Source organism: Canis lupus, chromosome 21 (genome assembly GCF_011100685.1).
Source record: "Canis lupus familiaris isolate Mischka breed German Shepherd chromosome 21, alternate assembly UU_Cfam_GSD_1.0, whole genome shotgun sequence".
NCBI lineage: Eukaryota > Metazoa > Chordata > Mammalia > Carnivora > Canidae > Canis > Canis lupus.
Genome location: NC_049242.1, coordinates 10,215,330 through 10,237,835, shown reverse-complemented (window position 1 = coordinate 10,237,835; position 22,506 = coordinate 10,215,330). Strand labels below are relative to the sequence as shown.

The following is a 22,506-nucleotide window of genomic DNA, read 5'->3' as shown; positions in this document are numbered from 1 at the left end:
AAATACCTATTAACAAAACCAAAAAAACAAGCTACGCTTAGCTTGCATTTCAGAACTGAGGCCACAGAATTATATTATAGGCAAAAGATAAAAATGATAGCAAATATGAATGCCAAATCAAAATTAATTTGCAAGGAAGGAAACCCCTAATAATGTTCTGACAACTTAAAAAATAGCTGGTTGTTAAAAAGAAAAAGTACATAATCAACTGCCCTAAAAACTGATACCAGAACTCATAAATGAGCTTTTAAAATGTTATTTATTGTGGGTGTCATGCAGTCTCACGCTGAGGAATGGCTGACTTTTTTTTTTTTTTTTAAAGCAAGGAGTGGCAGAGCAATAACCCAAAGTCACCTTAAAATATCTGTAAGAACTCTGAAGATTTTCTTCACCTTTAAATGGTTAAAGATTGTCTGAAGAAAACCAAACAAGTTATACTTAATAAGAATTAGAATCTCTAGCATAAAATTATAAGAAAATTGATCACTAGTCCTTTGCTATTATATGGTTACAAGAATTTACATCACTGACCATATAAACAGATCTTTCTCTGGTAGGTTGGTTTCAATTTGTATTTTCAATGGTTTAGAAATTATTAGCTAAAATAATTATAAGAAACTTAGGGTAAGTTTTAAGAACTTCCCTTCAAGTGTTCCACTAAAAGAAGAATGGTCAAAATCAATGTTCTATTTTAGGTAACAGTATTGTACCAAGGCTAATTCTTAGTTTTGTTCATGTTCTTTGGTCACATAAGATTTTAATACAACGCGAGGATTAACATAGGAAACAAAGACTTCTCTATGTACTTTTCTTGGTAACTCTTCTATAAATCCAAAATTATCTCAAGATAAGATGTTAAAAAAATAAAAGCTCAACTATCCGGACCTTATTACCTTTTTACTACCAAATGTACAGAACAATAAAAAACTGTATTTTCTATTTTCCCATGTTGAGTTGAACTCTCAGATTAGCTACCAAGTGTATAATAAACTTAGTTTTGACTGCTTTGCTATAGTAATTACTTTGAATGCTGAGAAAGACAAACCGTATTTCTAAAGAAACAGTAAAACTTAACATTCTTAATTTTTTGACAGATAAAGTAACAACATTCTACATAAATTATAACTCTGTCCCTTTATGTAGGAGTCTAAGATAAAAATATTTAGATTTTTATTTGGGCAACAAAATCAAGAGGTTCATAGGAATAAGAAAGAAATAGAATGATCACTAATGTAACCAGACTAAAATATATAAGCTGCATCTCTCGTTCTCTCTCTCACTCACACACTCACACTCAGGCATACACACATACACACTCACACACAGTCCGTGCTTTGTAACTCTCAGGTGAATAATCCCCTTGGTTTAAATACTAGTTCAACTGCAATGAACACATTAAGATATTGTTTAGGTGGAAAAAAGTCTCAAGAAGAAAACATTAAAAAAGGTATATTAATCATTACTTCAAATCAAGTTATCTCTCTCCTCTAGACAATAAACAAGATTTTATGTCTCCAAATGAACCCAGGTCCTTAAATTATGAAAGATAATTTTTAAAAATTTAAACACAACCCTGAGTACTAGAAACTTTTATGCTGTATTTTAGTCTAATTATACTGAAAGTTTTGCATGGTAGTTCATTAAAATACCATGTATCATGAATGCCCAGTTACCAGATTTTTTTTTATGTCTCTATAACAGCTAAATCATTTATTATATAACTACCTTCAGTAATCTAACAGTAGTTGAGTGAGACATACTACTTATAAACCTTTACTTCTAAAATTGTACTTATGCAAATTTTCTTTATAAGAACAAAAGAAAAACACTCAAGGGGCTTGGGAAATAATTTTAATCTACATTTGCATAATTCATACCCGAATTTCTTAAGTTCTGCCAGAGTTTTGGCCTTCAAAACATTTCTTAATTTTAGTTTTCTTGGTGAGCTAGCTCTGCATTGCCTTTAAAAGTACACTATCCTTTAATGGGTTCAATTAGCATAAACAATCTAAATCTGTGATACCTGTATCTAATGAAGTACAATATATAAACAACACTGTATCACCTAGAATTGTCAAGCTTTTCATGAAAGCCTAAAAAATAACTCCAAAAGAATTAAGCTATTTTATTTAACAGGTAATAGATATTTCTCATAAAGCGAAGCTTAAATATTTAATTTTTTGATACCCTAAAATGTATTTCATAAGCCTTTAAGTCTACGGTTTTATACAGTTTTCCATCAGGGAGGCCAGATATACATATACACACACACTTATATACACACATATGTGTGTGTGTATATATATAATTTCTCTTACATGTAACTAATTAAAGATTTTAAGAGGGTGGAGGCTATAAATTAGGTGCAATTTAGTCATAACACCATACAAAGACCTTATATAATAATCAGGAAAGAGATGTTTAACATTATTGCTTAGTCTTAATAAAACGGCAAATTTTAACCAAACTGATACCTCTCCACTCTTATGTTTTATATACATTTAAATCATAGTGCTTAAAGTAATATAGGTACTGATATAATGTTTTAATTTAATTAGTTGTAAACAAATTCCAATTTATTATTCAATGCATATATTCCCCTTTAACTAGCTACTATGCTACCTCAGAATTATTCTTTCTAGAAAAAGTAACCTTCCCAAGGATAAAACAATGCAGAGCTTCTTCTCCTTTAAGGTTTTCAAGTATTATAGGAACACAAACTCATGAAAAAACTACTTAAAAATCCAACATCCCATCTTGCTTTACTAATTATGGGATAAAGAAAGAGATGTGAACAAAACAAACATTCTTTTACACTTCTCTGTTAAACGTAAAGGTATACCAAGAAATACTGTAACTGTTTATGAGCTACTTTCTAGCTTTTCAAGTATAGGACACAACTATATTTCTGTCAAGTGAGGAGAAATGAATAGTCAACCTTAGGTAACTAAAAAAGATGGGAGGCACGAAAAGATAAACTGACTTTGGCTTTTAAGAACCTACCGTTGACCCTGAACTGCCAGATTCAACAACAGCAACAGCAACAACAATAACGACAGCAACAACAAAAGAGGACAGCAGCAAGCCACCATTTTACCATACAGTAAGAATTCTGAAAATAGGCAATACATTTTTTCCCGTCAACTCATTCTGTTGTATCTTGTTTCTCCTGCTTTTTGGTAGCAGGCAGTTCAAGGCTTGCCCACTGCATAGGTTCAGCTTTTCTCATGGTGATCTCAATCTTTGTTGCAGTCATAGTTACATAACTTCGTGTTACGTCAATCACCTGCAACAAATCAGAAAATGACTGTAAGCCTCGATCTTAAAGGAAAATACTGGTCTTGTCCATGCTAATAATCAAAACTCCAAGCTGCTAAGGCCATTTTTATAGCCAGATTTAAACATTTTATTAAGAATTTAAACATTTAAACATTTAAAATTCATTTTAGTAAGTTACATACCTACTTTGCATCACTGTTTTGTAAAATAGTTTATTTTTACTGTACAAATAGGCATTTTAAGGTATAAGAAAAAATTCTGGATTCACAGATACTTACACCCCATAATTTCACATTTTGATGAAATTCCTTCTCTCCTTCAAATACAATGTGCACATTTAACTGAAAAATATACAGGGTTATCTGATCAAATACAAATCGATATAACAGGATTTAAAACAATGATTATTATTATTTTTTTAAAGATTTTATTTATTCATGAGAGACAGAGAGAGAGAGAGTGCGCACGAGGAGAGACACAGGCAGAGGGAGAAGCAGGCTCTATGCAGGGAGCCCGACATGGGACTCGATCCCGGGTCTCCAGGATCAGGTCCTGGGCCAAAGGCGGCAGTAAACCGCTGAGCCACCCAGGCCGCCCCAACAATGATTATTTTTTTTTAAGGAAACCATTAACAGAAAAGAAAAATTAACTGAAGTTTCACACTGAGAACTAGGTACTATATAATACGATAAATCTTCTAAGCTAATACAGTATCTCCAGAATGCTTCAGAAAGAATTCTACTATGCAGAAATTTTCATTTCAATAGTTTCTGACAGCAATTTCAAACTATTTTTTTTCGAATGGAAAATAAAAAAAATCTTAAAATCAGCCCAAACACAGTATTTTATAATACATTAACATAGAGAATAATGTACAAAGACAATTTTTTCTCAAAGATATTTAGTGTACTTACCAATGTACTATTTGCTACTACTTGGCTAAGTTCTGGAAGTGAATTTTTAGCATAGATTGAAATGGTTACTTCACCCCCCGTTTGATGCCAGTCATGTCTACATGGAACAACTTTTTTCCCCTGTAAGAGAAGAAAAATGAGTTTACAAAATGCCAAATAACCTCTAAAAAAAAAAGAGGAATTTGAGCCAAATAACTGAGAAAAAATTACCATGTGCAATTGAGGTCCTTAAAGTTGTTTTTTTTTAAATAAGATTTCATTTATTTATTGAGAGACACAGAGAGAGAGAGAGAGAGAGAGAGAGAGAGAGACAGAGACACAGGCAGAGGGAGAAGCAGGCCCCATGCAGGGAGCCCGACGTGGGACTCAATCATGGGACTGCAGGATCACGCCCCGGGCTGAAGGCAGGCGCTAAACTGCTGAGCCACCCAGGGATCCCCTCCTTAAAAAGTTTTTAAGGGAAGACATCTTCTAAAGTTCCCAAAGGTTTAAAAAAACATATATATTACAATATGAATCTTTATAGTCCTATGGCTGAAGAAAATGTTTATTCTTCCATTTGATTTTTTTCTTTCATGTCCATAGCTTTAATACATTGAAAAAGACAACTTAAGAACTAATGAATTTTATCGTATCTTAACATCTCTGCAATCTGTTAAGCACAGTCATAAAAACATTCTATGAAGACTAAAATAAGACATTTGCTTGGTGAAATAAATCCAAACACTTTAACTTCACGCACAGAAACCCTCCACTTATTTTCTGTAAAGTTGGAATCTGACTACAAATTGAAATTTCTAATTTCTATAAATTGGAACCAATTGAGTACTTATACTATCTGTTCTTTGTTATAAAATAATTTTCCTCTTATAATAACATGCAGAAAAAAGTGATAATTTGCTTATTGTTATAGAAATAACTATTACCTACCAGAGGAACATTATTTTATCAAGGACTATTTAAAAAAAGAGACAAATCGTGATGTTTTGTAAATGAAAGCAATTTAGTTACAATGGAGCAAAAACTGTGAGACACTACTGTTCAAAAAGCAGTATCTACATTTTGGTAAAATTATGCGAACCGTATTTAAATTACTTATATCGCTTACATTTTTTGCCCTTAACTACTAGCTCAGATACTTAATACTTGGTAACTGTAAGCATTAAAAAAAAATAACAAAAACATTAATCAAGGGTTATACCCTGAAAACTTCTGCATATAACAGAAAACAACATTTTCAAAATTATGGTCCTTGGAGAAAATACAGCGAGATTTTACCGAATCTTTTGGTTAATAAAACATTCCTGCAAGTTTTGCAGCAGATGAATTAAAATAACTTGAAGGAACACCAAAGCATGTTATTAAAAATCAGAAACCACAGAATATTCAAATGTAGAATGAATGAATCTCTAAAGCAATTTGAAAATTTACAATTATTTTTTAAGTTAAAAGACATATATAGTGAAAAGCTTCATTGCTAGTAGGGTTTTAGTACCAATATAGGACATAAAATTAATTTAATATATTATAAAATACGTTACAATAGCTAACACATACTTATTGAGCAATAAATTGCTTGCCTTCTTACAATTTAATGGGATTTTTGGACACTTACGTGGATAGCCTGTATCTTTTTAAAGTTATCCAGGAAGTAGGAACTAAAGTTTTTGTTATTTTGATAAACTACCCCGTAGCAAGCAGAGGCATTCAAGACAATTGGAACAAGTTTGCGATCCTTCTCTTTGGCCAATAGATGGGAGTGTTTTTGCACTGCAAATGGTTGAGTCAAGTTTTAAAGGACCAAAAGAGAATCAGAAGTCTAAGTGATCAAACACTGAAGGAGTAGAAAAGTGATTTTTAATAAACAAAAAGTGGGAAGAAACTATGGAATTACAGAAACACATGCTTCAATTTTGGCAGAGGCTTTACTATTTCACAAAAACCTGCATATTTGCATTGTCATACACAATGGCTGCTTTGAGCAAAGGGTAGTGCTCTGGGAGCTTGACTCAATTTTAACTTTTAGGCACATCAAACTTTTACTATGAGAGAGAGAGAAAAGTAGTTTGTTTGTTTTTTTAAATGTGAAGACAAAATCATCTTAAATCTTTAAAAAACGACTCAGATAAATATATCCCGATATGTTATTTTTAAAAGGCTAAAGGCTACTTACAGCATCCTTTTTAGTCCACATGTGTTTCCCTGTTGTACAGCCCTCTTGGGCTAAGAATGTATTGAAATCAGAAGTTTTTCTTCTACAACAGCTCCAGTATTTCATCCTTTAAATTATCATGGAAAAACTTCAGAAATAAAAATCTTACAACCACTTAAGTCCAGAAGCAGTACAGTGACAATGTAATTTTAAAAGCTAAGTAAGTGTGTGAACTGTAGTATTCTACAAAGTGTCTATGTCTCTAAAGAGTTAAAACTATCAGAAGACTAATCATTTTAAAACCAGAATGCCATTTATTGTAGCAGTTTTGGAGCTCCTGAGTAAAGATGCTTAAAACCACGAAATTCCAAATCCGCTTTTCACTAATAGCTCACATCCAGATTCCTCATAAAATTCCCCAAAAGTGGTATGACCAAAGGTTTCGACAGAGTGGAAGATTTTAACATGGTACTGTATTTCTATCGACTGTAGCATAAAACAAAAGAGGGGCCAGATCTCCAATGAGGACTGTGGAAAGTGTGGCTTTTTTTGGATGACACAATACTGGTGTTTTAGTGCTCTAGGGCTAAAAATTCTCAAAGTCTGTCAATGCACAGAAAAGTCCTTCAAACTAAAAACGATCCAATCCAAATAGAGTATCCCATTGAAAATTTAGGGAATAAGGAAAAACATCAAGTTTGAATCACAATGGCCACTTTACTGTAATCATTGTTTCAGTTATCTGACATGTAAAAAGACAAAATCCACAATCTAGGGTATTTTGAAGACTATGTAACAATGTAAATAAAATACCCAATAATGCTGCATGGCAAATAATATTTATAGGCATATTAACTTTTCTAACCTCTACCATGAAGTTTTTATTAGTCATGTATAAGTTACCCTTCATGAAAAATAGGTACTCCAGAATGATATACACAGACTTCTTCAAGACTCTGTAGACCTTGATATGTCTAAAAGAGAAAAAAAAGAGGAAAAAATAAGCTTCACATCTCAATGCTATATTTCATAAATATTTGTAGGACTGGTGACCTCTAAGAACTATGAAAATGCTCAAGAAGTAACAATTACCTACAACATTTTTCATAAATTCACCCCAGGCCATTCCAATAAGGAATTTGAAAAATGATTCCTTTTTGGATATGCTTAAGTTTTATTTTCCTGTGAAAAAGGCAAATAGTAAAGTAGACAATGGGATATATTAAGATGCTTTCACACTGTCAGGTATGAGGTCACAACTCAAGCATATTCATGTATCTAAGTTTATAGAATAATACTGAAACCAAAGCATTAGTATTCTCAATAGAAACAGAGTTATATATAGCATGATTTATATGTATAGGAAACTCTGTGTGGGCATTACAAATTAAGAAGCAGTTCTGGAAATTCTAGGGTGTTGTTGATTTCTTATCCCTAGGAAGGGTAAAATGAGCTGCAGACCTATAAATATATCCAGGGTTTGTCTGGAAGATCCGGGCCCCATTGCTGCTGTAGGTGAAGGCTCTACAGATGAATTCACAAAAAGTTATGTTAATAAAACACAGATGCAGCCAGTAGTTTATTTTTACTTTGGTATTTATAGCAACCACCTACAAGTACAGAAAATAAAATTCTGTATATTTACTTTTGGTAAATCCAATGTACTGCCTGTATGCATCTCCTAAGGAGATTCCATAAGCACACAAAACTCAAGGTTAGATTCTGAACTTAACCAGTATTGCCCCCTCCACTCCTACTCTTCTTCCTACCTTATTTGATGGCACCATATCCATTTAGTCTTCCAAAGCAAAAAAAAAAAAAAAAAAGTCCTCCACAGTTTTTCCTCTCCTTCCCTTCATGTTTTCTAGCATGAAACCCTGTCAATTTACCTTGAAAATATCTATCATTTTAATTTGCTAACCTTCCTCAGGATCACCAGATTTTAGAAAATGAGACTATGCTAACAGATTTTAATTAATTTCTCTACCTCACACCTTACATAGTTATCAGTTCCAGGTGGTTTGTACATTTAAATGTGCCTCTCTACATATGAAAAAATATTGATGGCCTTAAATTAGGCAGATTTCTTAAAAGGAAAACGAAAAGCACTAGTCAAACCAAACAGACAAATTGGATTTCATTAAACAGCCTCTGTTTGTCAAGTCATTACTAAGACAATGAAAATGCATAGCATCTATCTCTGGCTAAAGAAAAGAAGTCCTAAAATCAGTAAGAAAAAGCCAACTGATAGAAAAACAGGTAAAAGTTTTTAGACATTTCACAAAAGAGGATATCCAAGTGACCAATAAACATAATAAAGAAAGGTACTCCACCTCATCACTGGGAAAGTGCAAGTTAAAATCACAATGGGAACACTATACACTCATGGCTAAAATATAAAAGACTGATGTTACAAAGTGTTACACCAAGGTGTAGAACAAACAAAATCAACCTCATATACTGCTGGCAGATGTATAAATACAACCATCCAAGAAGAAATCTATGAGCAAGTATCCCTTAAAGTTGTACACAAACTATGGTCTGATAATTCCTTTTCTAGTCATTTACCTAAAAAGAAATGTATCCATGTGTCCCAAAAGTTGGGCACAAAATGTTCACAGTAGCATCAAACCAGAAAATTTAAAGGACAATAGAAAGGGTAAACTGGCAACATTCACACAAGGACATTATTTTGAAACAATGAAAATGAACTATGGCTACATGCAACAAAGATAACTCTCAATACACATTTTATTAAGCCAAGACGACAGGTACTAGAGTACCTGGTCTATGATTCTATTCACATTAAGCCCAAAAATAGGCAGAATGACTCTTTACTGATAGAAAAACGTTACTTTTGGGAGAAAACAGTAAGTGGGAGAAGGTATAAGGAGGGCTCTACTTTGTGAAAATCCCTTGAGCTATAAATTTACTGAAATCTGTATACTTTTTAATGTTATTATTTCAATAAAAAAGATAATAATGACCTCTATAACCTACAGTGAAATCTAACTTTTGAGCACTGTAAAAGCGTTTTGAGATAGATCTGGTCCCTACTTTTCTAATCTTAACTCCACACCAACAAATTTTGTGCCATTATTATTTACTGTTCATTGTTTTCTGTATACTGCTATCACCTCTGCTTGAGATATCCTTTTCCTTTTTGTCCATTTGCAGGATGGACTTCATGTTTCAAAATTCATCTGAGACAGTTTTTCTCTGATCTCCCTGCAAACACTTCACCACTTGCACGGTCTCCTGCAATCCAGTACTTTAGTACTTACTCTCTATTTCTACCTTACATATATATAAATACATTTTCATTTCCATTGCTAAATAAGAAAGGTGATCTCAAACTTAACATGAGGGAAAATTACAAACTTCCCCTAATCCTCTTTTTCTCCTTCTTGGTTAATGGTGTCAACAGTCACCTAGCTGCTGGAGCCCCAACTCCCCTTCACTTGAAGTTCATTAGTAAGTCCTGTTAGTATTTCCAAATAGTATTCATTCTGCATGATTTGACATAAAACCAGGCAGGCAGTGTTCTAAAGCATTCAAGACACAGCAAACGACAAAAACAAAAATTCTGTCCTTGTAAACCTTACATGAGAGGAAGAAGGGAAGGGAAAGTCAGCTGGGATAGATCATAGGCAAAATACACATGCAAAAGCAGCAGCATGTTATATGGTGATCAGTGCCCTGGAGAAAAAAGGACAATTTAGAGATGCTGGAGGGCACTCAATTTTTTACATAGGTAGAAAAAAATCCTTACTGAGATGTCTGAATATATCCCACATTGAACCATTTCTAAAGAATACTCTCTAATCCCACTAGTTGGTCTTCCACAATTGCATCCTGGCTGGTTTTCCTTCCTCCAATTCCCCTACTGCCCCATTGTATTTGTCATATTATCAGCCAAAGAGATATTTTTTAAAACCCCTCCTTAAAACAGAAAACGTCTTCCCATTATACCTTAAAATACAAAAAAAAATCCACCCCCTCCCCAAAACCCAAACCCTTCCCTGGGCCCTGAAAGGATAGCCATAATCTTGCCTATCTCATTTACCCCTTTCACATTTTACACCGCTGACCAAGCCCCACTGACCTTTCTCTTAATTTCTTGAAAAACCAAGCTCTAAGGGCTCCACACATTCTGCTCTCATATCAACTTGGAGATTTACATAACTCACCTGCCACATTATTTACATTTCTGGCTTAGTGTCACTTCCAAAAGAACTTTCCTGACAGCCTTATTTAATAACTATACTCTCTACTGAATTCTCTTCATATCAATTTGAATTTATATTTAATACCAATGTGTTATCCTTCCCTCTAAATTAGAATAAGCGCCACACAGCAGAAATTTTTAGTTTATACTATATTTCCAGCCCCCAAGCAATGTCTGGCACACAGTAAGTGCTCAGGAAATGCCGACTGAATTAGAATTACTTATTCCCATGATTCTGTCAGATACAATATTCATCAGACATTATCTCTTATCCATGTTCACAGCCCTAATCCACAGCACAGCACACCAACCAAGACATAATAGGCACCCAAATGTTTGTTGAATTCAATCAGTAAATTGCACTCTTCTTCAAAATTAAATTTTACTTCCATGACACAACACAAATTTTACAATATATACCTTTGTACACCCTCCATTTTTACATGAAGTCCCAATCTTAATTTCATCACTGTCCTCTTCTAAAAATAAAAAGGAAAGAAAATCAAATTAGAAACATTAAAATAACTTTAGTGTCATTCTTAAGTAACCTTCTTCATAAAGCAAGTATTTGAAAAAAATAGTAACCTTAAAAAACACCGATATTTTAAAACAATTTTAAGTTATTAAATTTTCTACATGACCTCTCAGGTAATATATATAAAAAGCTAGTAAGAAATCAACTACTGTGATTAGGTTTTGCCCATGTCCCCAAATGATATATGACACATTTCTATTCTATAATGCAATACAATATCCAACATCTTAACCCTGTAAAAGAGAAGTCATGAAAGGGGTACTACTTCCCTCCATGGTATTGAGTGTAGGTCAGAATATATTGAATATGTTTTATATCATGCACATTTACAATTATCAAATAAATTTAACAGTTAAAAGGAATGAATGATAGAAGAAAAAATGCTTAACAGTTTCTCATTTTAATAAAGACGTTACAGAATAAACTAACAATTCATTTTGTGGTATTACTGGTATTTAGAAAACAAAAACAAATTCTTTACTATATTGTGCTACCTTTTCAATATTTATGTATAGTGAACTATACTGCTTCTCTTTTAGATAATTGGTTAATTGTACAAAAAAAAGTTACAAGATAAAAATCTTACCTTTCTTACTTTCTTCATTCCCCGAGGATAGTTTAAGTTTGTCAAGTGCTTGTTTTAGGGAGGCAGATATTTTTAATTCCAAGTTTGTCATTGGTTCATCTGGGCTGGAGAATTTTTAAACTTTATTACCATTATTGATGTTCCAAAAATATATACATATGCATGTTTTTTTTTTTTTTACTAAAAATAAATACACTAAGAATCTATTAAAAAAACCAATGCCTTGTGAATTTTTTCCTATTAAATAGTATTTTACAAATACATGCTATTACGTATTTACACTTTTACGTTTTAACAGAAAAATTCTGATATAAAAAGCATTAAATTCCAGACACTTGGGTTGCTTAGTCGGTTAAATGACTGACTCTTGATTTTAGATCAGGTCACTATCTCAGGGTCGTAAGATTGAGTCTTGAGTCAGTGGAGCCTGTTGGGGATTTTCTCTCTCTCCCTCCCACCTCATTAGTAAACAAATTTAAAAAAAATTAAGTCTCCAATAATCATGCTATTACCAACATGGTAAGTCATTAATCAGTAAGTTTAATGAGAAAAGAGTAAATACTAGGAATCCAAGTTGCCAAGAAGGGACCATGAAGTACTTTTACATTCCACACCTAAGCAAAATGCTAAGCATACAATTAACAGGCAACAAGTACGTACTACGTGAATCCATATTCCTATCACTGGAGATAATTCACTTGATGTGGACACTGTTTACATGCATCCATAAAATCAGAATTATATCACAAGGTAATTTCAGTAGGGTTAAAAATGAATAACAAGACCTCCCTAACATTTCATAATGGTTAAGTGTTATGTGTACAATTTATTTAAAGCCATTCAATAAGTATTAAGAATATTAATGCAACAATAAAACAGAAATCCTAGGTTATACATTCCACATCCCTAATGAAAATAATTATTGTAGGCAGATGTCGGAAGTATTAACAAAGTACATAAAAACCTGTATTTCCATAATCTCTACAATACTACCAAATGAATTTAGGGAAAAATACTTAATTTCTCTCACTTCTTAATTAGTAGTTCATCATTTAAAGTAAATATTAACTCATACTGATAATTATAGTAGGCACCACTGTAATACTTAAGAATGAGCCATGCCAAAATTGTCTTTTCCTTATAATTTTTTATAACTGGTGTATCAGCCAGGAAGTCATTTGATAAAGTCTCTGATGATTATGGATGAGGTGAAGACGGAATAAAAATCAGTTTAAGTAGTCTGGTTGAATGAACAAACATCAAAAAGTCTCTCAGGTCCAGTATTATTCAGTATGCTCTAAACTTATTTAAGATCAATAAAGGGAAAAAAGTCATGAAAACCATGAAGTCCATCATGGGAATACAAATATCAACTGGGGACATATTTGAGACCAACACATCTGTTTTCTAAGTCTTATATTTTGGTTCTTTTTTTTAAAGATTTTATTTATTTATTCATGAGACATAGAGAGAGAGAGAGAGGCAGAGGGAGAAGCAGGCTGCATGCAGGGAGCCCAACATGGGACTCGATCCCGGGTCTCCAGGATCAGGCCCTGGGCTGAAGGCGGCGTTTAACCACTGAGCCACCTGGGCTGCCCTGTACTTTGGTTCTAAAACAATACTCAAGTGCAACATGAAAGAGGCCTGGTTTAACAGTGGCAGTCAACATGCATATATGGGAATGTAAAATAGAGTTTAGTTGATCAGAGATAAGTATGAAGAATCTGTGTAATTCTACTGCAAAATGAGCAAAAGGTATTTTAAACATACTTTAATAGATCAGCCATCTAAACCAAATAAACAAAAAATTTAATGATTATAATGAAATCAGTTTTCAGGCATGTGAAAGTAAAAGAGGAGTGATTAGGCTTGTTCTAAGTTACAAAATATGGACAAATGAAAGACAGAACTTTGCTCAATATGAAGAAAAATATATACTTAGTAACAATAAAAGGGACTACTTTAAAAGTAAATTCTTCTTCACTAGAATTATTTGAAAGGAAACTAAACATCCTTCTGTCAAGAATGTCCTAGAAGATAGTCAAGAAGACAGAAGAAAGAGGAAGGCCTCTAAAGTTCTTTTTCACCTCAAACTGATTCTCTGACAATTCCTGTCTAGAATTTCATTATGCCATAGTGAAAAAGACATGTCAAGTCCCAAGAAAGATGTGTGGCTCTTCTGCTTTTGACATAATATTATGATAATACACTGAACAAATACTCAATGAAAGTTTACTATGTACATGTCCTCAAGCTGCAGACAAAATACAAATGGAAGGTATACTAAGGGAAAATCAAATAGATAAAAAGTTGGTGACCTACATAACAACTACAAATGGTATGTGAAATCACAAAATACTAAGAACAGATGCTATTATTCACTCGTGACAAAAATATACAAGTGTATGAGGTGTACCTTGGCCTTTTTATTGCTTCTACTGGCTTAGGGGCTTGAATGATGTGCTCCTGAAACTTGGGTTTCAATTCAGAAAGTTCTTTCTTCTCAGTAGTCTTGACTTCAGGTTTGACTGGCTCAGGTGGCTTCTCACTATTATGCCTACCTTTTGTACAGCCCTGTTTGTTAGGAAATATAAAAGTTATCATTGTTTCACATGCAATGGTAGAAAAATTATTTTCAATTCTTTATTAATACATTCTATTATATGCATTCTCCACACACTTATTTTAAGAAACTAAAAACAGAACTCCAAATGTGCAATATTTGTAAAAAAGTTCTCACATCTTAATGTATTTTAAAAGAAGCCTTTAAATTATACTTCATAAATATCTACTTATACACAGCATAAACTTTTTTACGGTAAACAAGTTCTGGAAATCTCACATGGAATCCTACAAATTATTTACACAGAAGGACCTTGATTTGAGCCCTCAGTTCTTCTACTTACTAGCTATATAACCTTGAGCAAGTTAATCTTTTTAAACTTCAGCTTCCTCACCAGTAAAATGGAGGCAATGGCACTTAAATTTTTTGAGAAGATTAAGTAAAATAGAGTATTTGTCAAATCTGGCAGGTAGTAAATGGTCGATAAATGCTAGCTACCTTTTCCACATTCTACTGAGTCATACGTGCACTGTAACATCCCGAAATTGTAACTTCAAAGGCATATCATTTCATTAACAGCTTTTATTTACTTTAAGGATACACAAAATAAATGGTTTATCTTGAGAGTATCGTAGGTTTGATAAATACTATTATTCCTCACTTACTATAAAAATGCTTTGAATTGTTGCCTACCACCTCCTTCTTGATGTACTTTAAAGACTACTTATACCAAGGACAAACAAAATTGATGGGTGGGTAATTAATACTGTGAAACTTTTAGCTCTCAAACAGATAAATTCCTCATTTTAAAGACTGTCAAGGGAGGTGAGCTCCACTTTAAAAGAAAGGTTCTATCTGCATGTTAACAGACTATTCAGTAGACGTCCAAAATTAGATTCCTAAAATTTGGAGCTTCCCATTATTTTTACTTTTTCAGGAGATAATCTAGGAAAAAAAATACTTACCGCAATGCTTAAAAAATCAGAAAAATCGGTTGTTCTTCTCTTACAGCAAGACCAACCCTATGAAACAGAAAAAAACTACAAATTCAATTTGCATAGAACTACAACCCACTAAGAGTCTATTTGCACTTATGTTCTGGAATCTGGCAGTGACTAGCACATATATAGATTCCACAGTTGGAAAGTGTTATAAATGATTCATCTAATCAAGTGAAATGATTTTTAGTTTTTGATTTTAAAAAAATTAACCAATGTTAAAGGTGATTTGTGTTGTGACTGATCACAAAAGGAAGTACCTTAAGATAGGGAAATAAAAATTGCTTCTGGGCAGCCCTGGTGGCTCAGCAGTTTAGCGCCGCCTGCAGCCAAGGGCGTGATCCTGGAGACCCTGGATCGAGTCCCACGTCAGGCTCTCTGCGTGGAGCCTGCTTCTCCCTCTGCCTGTGTTTCTGCCTCTCTCTCTCTCTGCATCTCTATAAATAAATAAAATCTTTAAAAAAAAAATTGCAAAAAAAAAAAAAAATTGCTTCTGTTTTCAAGACTAGTACTTGATTCTGAAGAGAAACATTTTATAATTTCTAAAAATACCATAAACTTTAAAGGATCTAAGGAGTAAGTGAAGTGCTTTACTTTAAAAATCCAGTAAATTAGAAATATTAATTACAATTCAGTTTCTAAAGAACTCACTCACTGAAGGTGTTCCCCAACAATAAGCATTCTATTTTCAGAACAACACAGATTGATGAGCATAGTAGCCTAAGAATTGCTAGATCTTTTTTTTTGAATTGTTAGATCTTTGAAAGTTAAATGATCTTTTCAGCAACAAGCATAAAGTTAGATATTGCAATGCCATGTGTGATTTTTAAACAAAGTATCAAGTAGCTTACCAAAAGCTTTAAACTGTCATCTATAATTCCAGTGTAGTATAGAGAATAAAAAAATACAAAAGCAGCAGTTTCAAGACTTAGGATGTTTTAAAATTAGACCAAAGGCTAGGATTTGCACATATCTATCTGGACCTCACTGCTTTTCTCAATATACTGCATGAAGAATTTGGTAGTGGTTTTTTTCACACTATGCATTTCCAAATTATTTTATTTATTTTATTTTTTTATTTTTTTTTTTCCAAATTATTTTAAAGAAAATGTTAAGGGACACCTGGGTGGCTCAGTGGTTGAGCATCTGCCTTTCGCTCAGGGCCTGATCCCGAAGTCCTGGGATGGGGTCCCGCATCGGGCTCCCTGCATGGAGCCTGTTTCTCCCTCTGTGTCTCTGCCTCCCTATCTTTCATGAAAAAATAACTAAAATCTTAAAAAAAAAAAAAAGAAAGATGTTAAATTTACTATAATTCAATTTTTCCTTTATTCTGAAATTGAATTCTTTTACTCTGAATTGAGATATAAATGAAATTCTACTTTAATCTTAAAATATAGTATTTAGTTGCATTGATAATAAAGTCATCAGAAAAGTTATTCTGTATGGAAAAAAGCTTTATTATCTTAATCACATATAAAGAATTACAGCAGATATTCTGGGGATACTGGAATACGTACATGATACATACCAGTTGTTCCCAAATGCTAATCTGGGATCTATGGCAGTCCTCAATAAAACAAAAAAATGAAGGATAAATTGAAGTATGTGAGTATAAGATTGTCATTTCTTAAGAAGGACAGTCTCTCTTCTCTATGTCACTTCTAATTTGAATATTAAAATATTCTTTTGTATATGCTATATTTAACTTCTTTTTTTTTTTAAGATTTATTTATTTATTCAGTCAGAGAGAGCGAGAGAGAGGCAGAGACACAGGCAGAGGGAGAAGCAGGCTCCATGCAGGAAGCCCGATGTGGGACTTGATCCCAGGTCTCCAGGATCACACCCCGGGCTGCAAGCGGCGCTAAATCGCTGCGCCACCAGGGCTGCCCGCAATATTTAACTTCTTATTCGGCAATAAACTGGCAACAGTGGATATTATACTGATTTATCTATTTTTGTCTATGTATTTGCGCTGTGAAATTCAACAGTGTCAGAAAGTACAGGTCTTCAAGAAATGTTTATAGAGACAATAATAAACAGCAGGACTGGGAAAAAGAAACAAGAAGACTTCAGAGTGAAATCATTAAGATTAATTTAACAGGGTGACTAACAGTTGGGTAGTAAAAAAAAGAGCAATGGACTGAATGACTAGAAAGTTTGTGATATTACTAGCAGCAGCAAAGTTCAGATGCAGGCTATTTTTGGGTAAGAGTTCACTTTAAAAACTGGTTTTCAATCACAAATGAAATGCAAACATTCTGCAGAAGCCACTGGTACAGAGAGGATGTTTAAGGATAGAAACAAATGAAATGAGAGGAATAGGAAGCTAAAGACAAAGGTGAAGTATGTCTCTGGTTAAGGGATAGAAACATATTACAAGAAAGAAAGAAAAACATACAGTATGAAAAATAAACATAGAATAAATGGCAGTCTAGGAAAGATAAGTCCCCTCACTCTTCTGTAAAAGTAAATATTCCCCAGAACCAGATTCCATCCCCAAAATAGTTTGTAAAACAGTTAAAAAGACCTAAGGAAGAATCAGCTCTCTTAACCTGCCCTACTGAATGGCTGTTTTGTTTTCTTTACTTTTCTTTACTCAGATTCCATCCCCAAAATAGTTTGTAAAACAGTTAAAAAGACCTAAGGAAGAATCAGCTCTCTTAACCTGCCCTACTGAATGGCTGTTTTGTTTTCTTTACTTAGAATTAACCAGACTAACATAAACTTGTTATCTAATTATATATCTTTATTAACACTTGGCTATCAAACAGATAATTACCAAAAGGATCCAACTACTCCTTAGAAGGTATAATTAGAAATTCAAAAGGCATCAACAATATTTAAACATGTAAGACTGGTTACCAAAATCTAAAACCATGGCGGCCACACTGCAACATTTCCTTTTGAGATATATATTATCTTTTGAGATATTATTGTATTATCATAAATTTTTAAAAGATCAATAAATACACCAAGAAAAACTTAGTCAAGCAGCATTCTATTATTTCTCTAATTATCCAGAACATCAAGTACAGGTGGAAAACAGGTGGTACCTCAGATTGGCACCCTTTACTGTTTGTGACAATCTTTGCTAAAATTCAAAGCAGCTCTTATTACACAGTAGCCGCCTGACAGATTAAGAAACTAAGATTCAGTACAACTGCTTTCACTTCCTCTCAAGATTAAAAAGTGAAGAAATGAAGAGTACAGAAAATGAGAGTTGGGAAGGAAAGAATTTTGTAACTGGGAAAGACTTTAAGATCAGCATCCCAAAATGGTCATTAAGAAAGCAAGAAGTCACAAGTTGACAAAAAAAAGATGAGCAAATAAAGATTCAGTATTACACCTCTAAATTTAATATACAGATATGAAAAGACTGAAATGTATCAAGCTCTTACCTTTAAGGCATCATGAAAGACTGGAACACCTGGGTGATACGTGCAAGCATCTGGTAAAAAACAAAGAAAGGGAAAAAATACACTTTATAATAAAGAATAAAAAATCATGATTTTCTTCAGGCGTTAACATTTAATCCTTTTTCCAAATGCAGGTAATACTCTGCTTTTCCTTAAGAATTCGCAAATGTGTGAGTTTAACATGGCACATAGTGCTTAATATAATATCATATTAAAATAGTAATAGTTAAAATTCTAATTCAAGAGTATGACAACTGTAAACAAAAATAATACAGAACAGTGCAAGTATAACAAATTGCATTTTATTCCTCTAGTCTTTATAGTTAAACTTGTTTAGAACCAAAACTTCAAGCTCCATGATTTTGACCATCACCTTCCAATTCTATTTACAAAAATATTATCAAACCAAAGTGTTCTATGTACATCGATCCACAGATTGCCCAAGAGATTCTCTAAAAAGATATTTTAGAAGGATAGGTTCAAAACTGTAAAAAGAGATGTACTATCTAATTGCTATTTTAATTTTCCTAGACAGGTGTCAATACCTAGATACAAACCTCATTAAAAAGTTTAAGTTTCACAGTCTATTTTCAGGGTTGTCACTGCCTGTTACACTGTATTTCCCTCCCCCTCACCCATTACACCATCAATTTTCACTAACACTTATGAAAATAAGCTCAGTACAGTTTACAATATAAAATACATTTTTAAAAAAATCTTATTTATTCATGAGAGACCCACAGAGAAAGAGACAGAGACATAGGCAGAGGGAGAAGCAGGCTCCCTGCAAGAAGCCTGATGTGGGACTCCACCCCGTACCCTGGATCACACCACGAGCTGAAGGCAGGTACTCAACTACTGAGCCACCCAGGCAATCCCGAAATGTCACATTTTTAAAAAATCAGATGATGATAAACAATTACTTCCTGACTAGACACAATCAGGAGCTTAGAAAAAGCAGGTGAGTTCCACATCTGTACAATTTTTTTTATAAGGCTACTTTGCCCCAACTTTCTTGTCTGCTTAGCTTTTAATTGGCTACAACCTCTGATGCCTGTTGTTGCCTTAAAATGATTGATTCCTGGTACTTCTTATCCCTATATTAACAGAATGGTTCCTTAGTAAACAGGTGTTATATAGATACTCTGCTAGGCTAATGGAGCAAAAAAGTGTCAGGTATTTTCATGGTACAGTAAGTAAATCCACGGAATAAGAAACTATAGGTAGCAATGGAATTTAAGGGCTGAAAAAGGAGATTCAAAGTAGAAATGAATATACAGAAGGTGAGTAAGAGAAAGTTGAGAACAGAATCAAAGAGGGAACAAATACAGTCTTTTCAAATATCAAACTCACACAGAGGCATAAAATGCACACTGCATTAACATACTAAGAGGCATAATCATCACAGTGGTCAGTCTGGGCAGAACGGCAGGAGTCAGTCAGGTCTTAACCCTACAACTAGTATGAATGAAATCTGAAAATTACTGCTTTCGTGTGTATAAAACAAGCAGATGGTTATTTTCCTCTGGCCTTTACTAGGTTTACAGGTTTTGCTCAGCTCTATTTTAGCGGTGAGGAACTACATTGTAGCAGTTAGGAGCCAAGGGCTTTACTCATTGGGTCTGACCCTGGCTCAATTTCTGGCTCTGCCTCTCAGTAGCTGATTCAACTTCCTTACAAATTGGAATTAAATAAAAAACTGTGAAGCAGTGCTTTTTGCAGAGTTAACTGTTTAATATGTGAAAAATACCAACGTACCTCCTTTAAACATTTAGTCTGTGTTTCAAACTAAAACCTGCTTATCAGCTTCGAAGGCAGGCTTTTTATTTTTGCCCAAAGGTCAGACTTCTGCCGTTGTAAAAAACTTTCTCCTAACCAAGTCCGCAGTTTGCTATTAGCTGTTATCTTCTACTTCCCATTTCCATTTTCTTAACTTACCAAACACCTTACTGGGATTAAGTCTCTAACCCCCATTTTGATAAAGCAACTACACTTTCCACAACCTTTTGGGAGCCCCCTGATGAATTCAGTACCTGCTGATCCCATAATCCCTGAACGTCTACTCCTCTTTCCACTCCCCTCTCTCTCATCTCTTTCCCAGGCGTTATACCATCTCTCTCTCTCTCTCTCTCTCTCTCTCACACACACACACACACACACACACACACACACACACACGGTACTTGCTTCCAAAAAAATGGTTCTATCTACTTCCTAATTTCCGGCCGGTATAGAACACCCTACACAGACATTTACTGTGGTACATTATTGTCTTAGGGAACAAAGCCTCAGTCTTTCCACTTAACATTAAAGTAAACAGCGCAGATACTAAGGCAAGTTTTACCCTTTACCTTGGCTACCAACAGCAAAGGCTTTAAAACCTTTTATTCCTCAATCCTGTCATCCACTGAACTCACACAATCTTCTTTTCGAAGAAGTCCATCTTAATGGGATAAAAACGTCCATGATAGAAACGTGAGTGTCGTACACGGACTGCGAGACTGGACGGTACCTCACAGAGTCCTGCCAGGGCCTTCCCATTCTAACCCTGTCCCCAGCTCGCCTGCGCGCCAGGCAGGTACCTCAGATCTATCAGGTTTTGGTTTCCTTCACACCGCAGGCCCCACGCTGCTACCAGGCGGAAGCCGGGGCTCTCCAACGGCTCCGGCCCTACACACTGCAAAGGGGCGCTGGAACCCTACAGCGTGTCCTAGGTGACAGGCCGACGTCCGGCGCACGGAAAACACACGGGTGCCAGCTGCAGTGCTCAGAGCGCGGTCGTTTGCCACCACCGTCGAGAATCCACTCGCTTTATCCCTTTCCCCGTTCACGTTTCGGGCGCAGGGACTGCACGTCGTCCGGCCCGTTCACTCGCATCCCCGCGGCGGACGCGGGCGCCGCCAGCCCGAGGAGGGCACAGCGCTGCCTCGGAGGGTCCCGCCCCGCCCCCGGGGCCACCACGGGCCGCGCACCCCGCCACGGAGCAACACGGCCTACGGGTACAGGGCGGTCTTCACGACCCACCACGCTTAAAAAAAAAAAAAAAAAAGTAACTTTATAAGAGCCGGGTGGCTGAACAAGCGGGAAGCAAAACTTTCAGAAAAACCCCGCCAGGGCCCGACCCCACGCGCTCGCGCGCTCGCGGCTCAGCGCCCCCCGCCCCGCCCCGCCCCGCGCCCCGCCCCGCGCCCGGGCCGACCTGTCCCCGAGGAGCCGGGGCGGGAGTGAATCCCGAGGTTCTAATTCCAGGCGAGTCCCGGGCGGCCGGGCGGGCGGGCCACGTGGGAGCCGGCAGTGCGGGTCGCGGGCGGGCGGGGCGGGGCGGCGCGGCCGCGGGGGAGGCAGGGAGGGAGGGCGGGCGGCGCGGGGCAAGCCCGGCGGGGGCAGCGCGGCGCCGGCCCGCGGGGACCCCGACATGCCCTTGGGCCCAAGGGCGTCCCCCTGCCGGGCCGGGGCGGGCGCGGGGCGGGCGGCGCGCTCTCACCGTCGGAGTTGGTCTCGGGATCGAAGCGCTGGCCGCAGCCCCGGTTGTAGCACAGCAGGGCCATGTCTTCTCCCCGCCGCTCGCGGGCCTGCTCCACACGCCGGGAAGGGCAGCGGGCTGCCGGCTGGGGCGGCTGCCGGCTTCCGGAAACGGCCGGTTCCGCTTCAGGAACCTTCGCGAATTTTCCGGTCGCGCAGGCGCAGAGAAGATGGGAAGGGGCGGGGCCGGCGGCGGCGGCGGCGGGGGCGCCGGGTCGGGCTTCGGAGGCGGGAAGCGTGGAGCCCGGAGCCCTAGAGGCGGATCGGCGACGGCGTCCGAGGGCCTACGGGCCGCGCTGCGGGCTGCGGGGTG

General features: G+C 36.1%; 1 protein-coding gene across 1 annotated transcript; it reads right to left on the bottom strand.

Annotated features, from left to right (window-relative positions):
• Positions 1-240: 240 nt before the first annotated feature.
• Positions 241-22,339, bottom strand: CHORDC1 (cysteine and histidine rich domain containing 1). The gene is made up of 11 exons (XM_038568348.1): positions 22,156-22,339; positions 18,654-18,703; positions 15,223-15,279; positions 14,111-14,268; positions 11,695-11,798; positions 10,994-11,052; positions 7,249-7,319; positions 6,367-6,472; positions 4,194-4,313; positions 3,558-3,620; positions 241-3,286 (listed from the first exon to the last, which is right to left on the bottom strand). The coding sequence occupies exons 1-11, from the start codon at positions 22,217-22,219 to the stop codon at positions 3,146-3,148; spliced, it is 993 nt and encodes a 330-aa protein (XP_038424276.1). The 5' UTR covers positions 22,220-22,339; the 3' UTR covers positions 241-3,145.
• Positions 22,340-22,506: the final 167 nt, after the last annotated feature.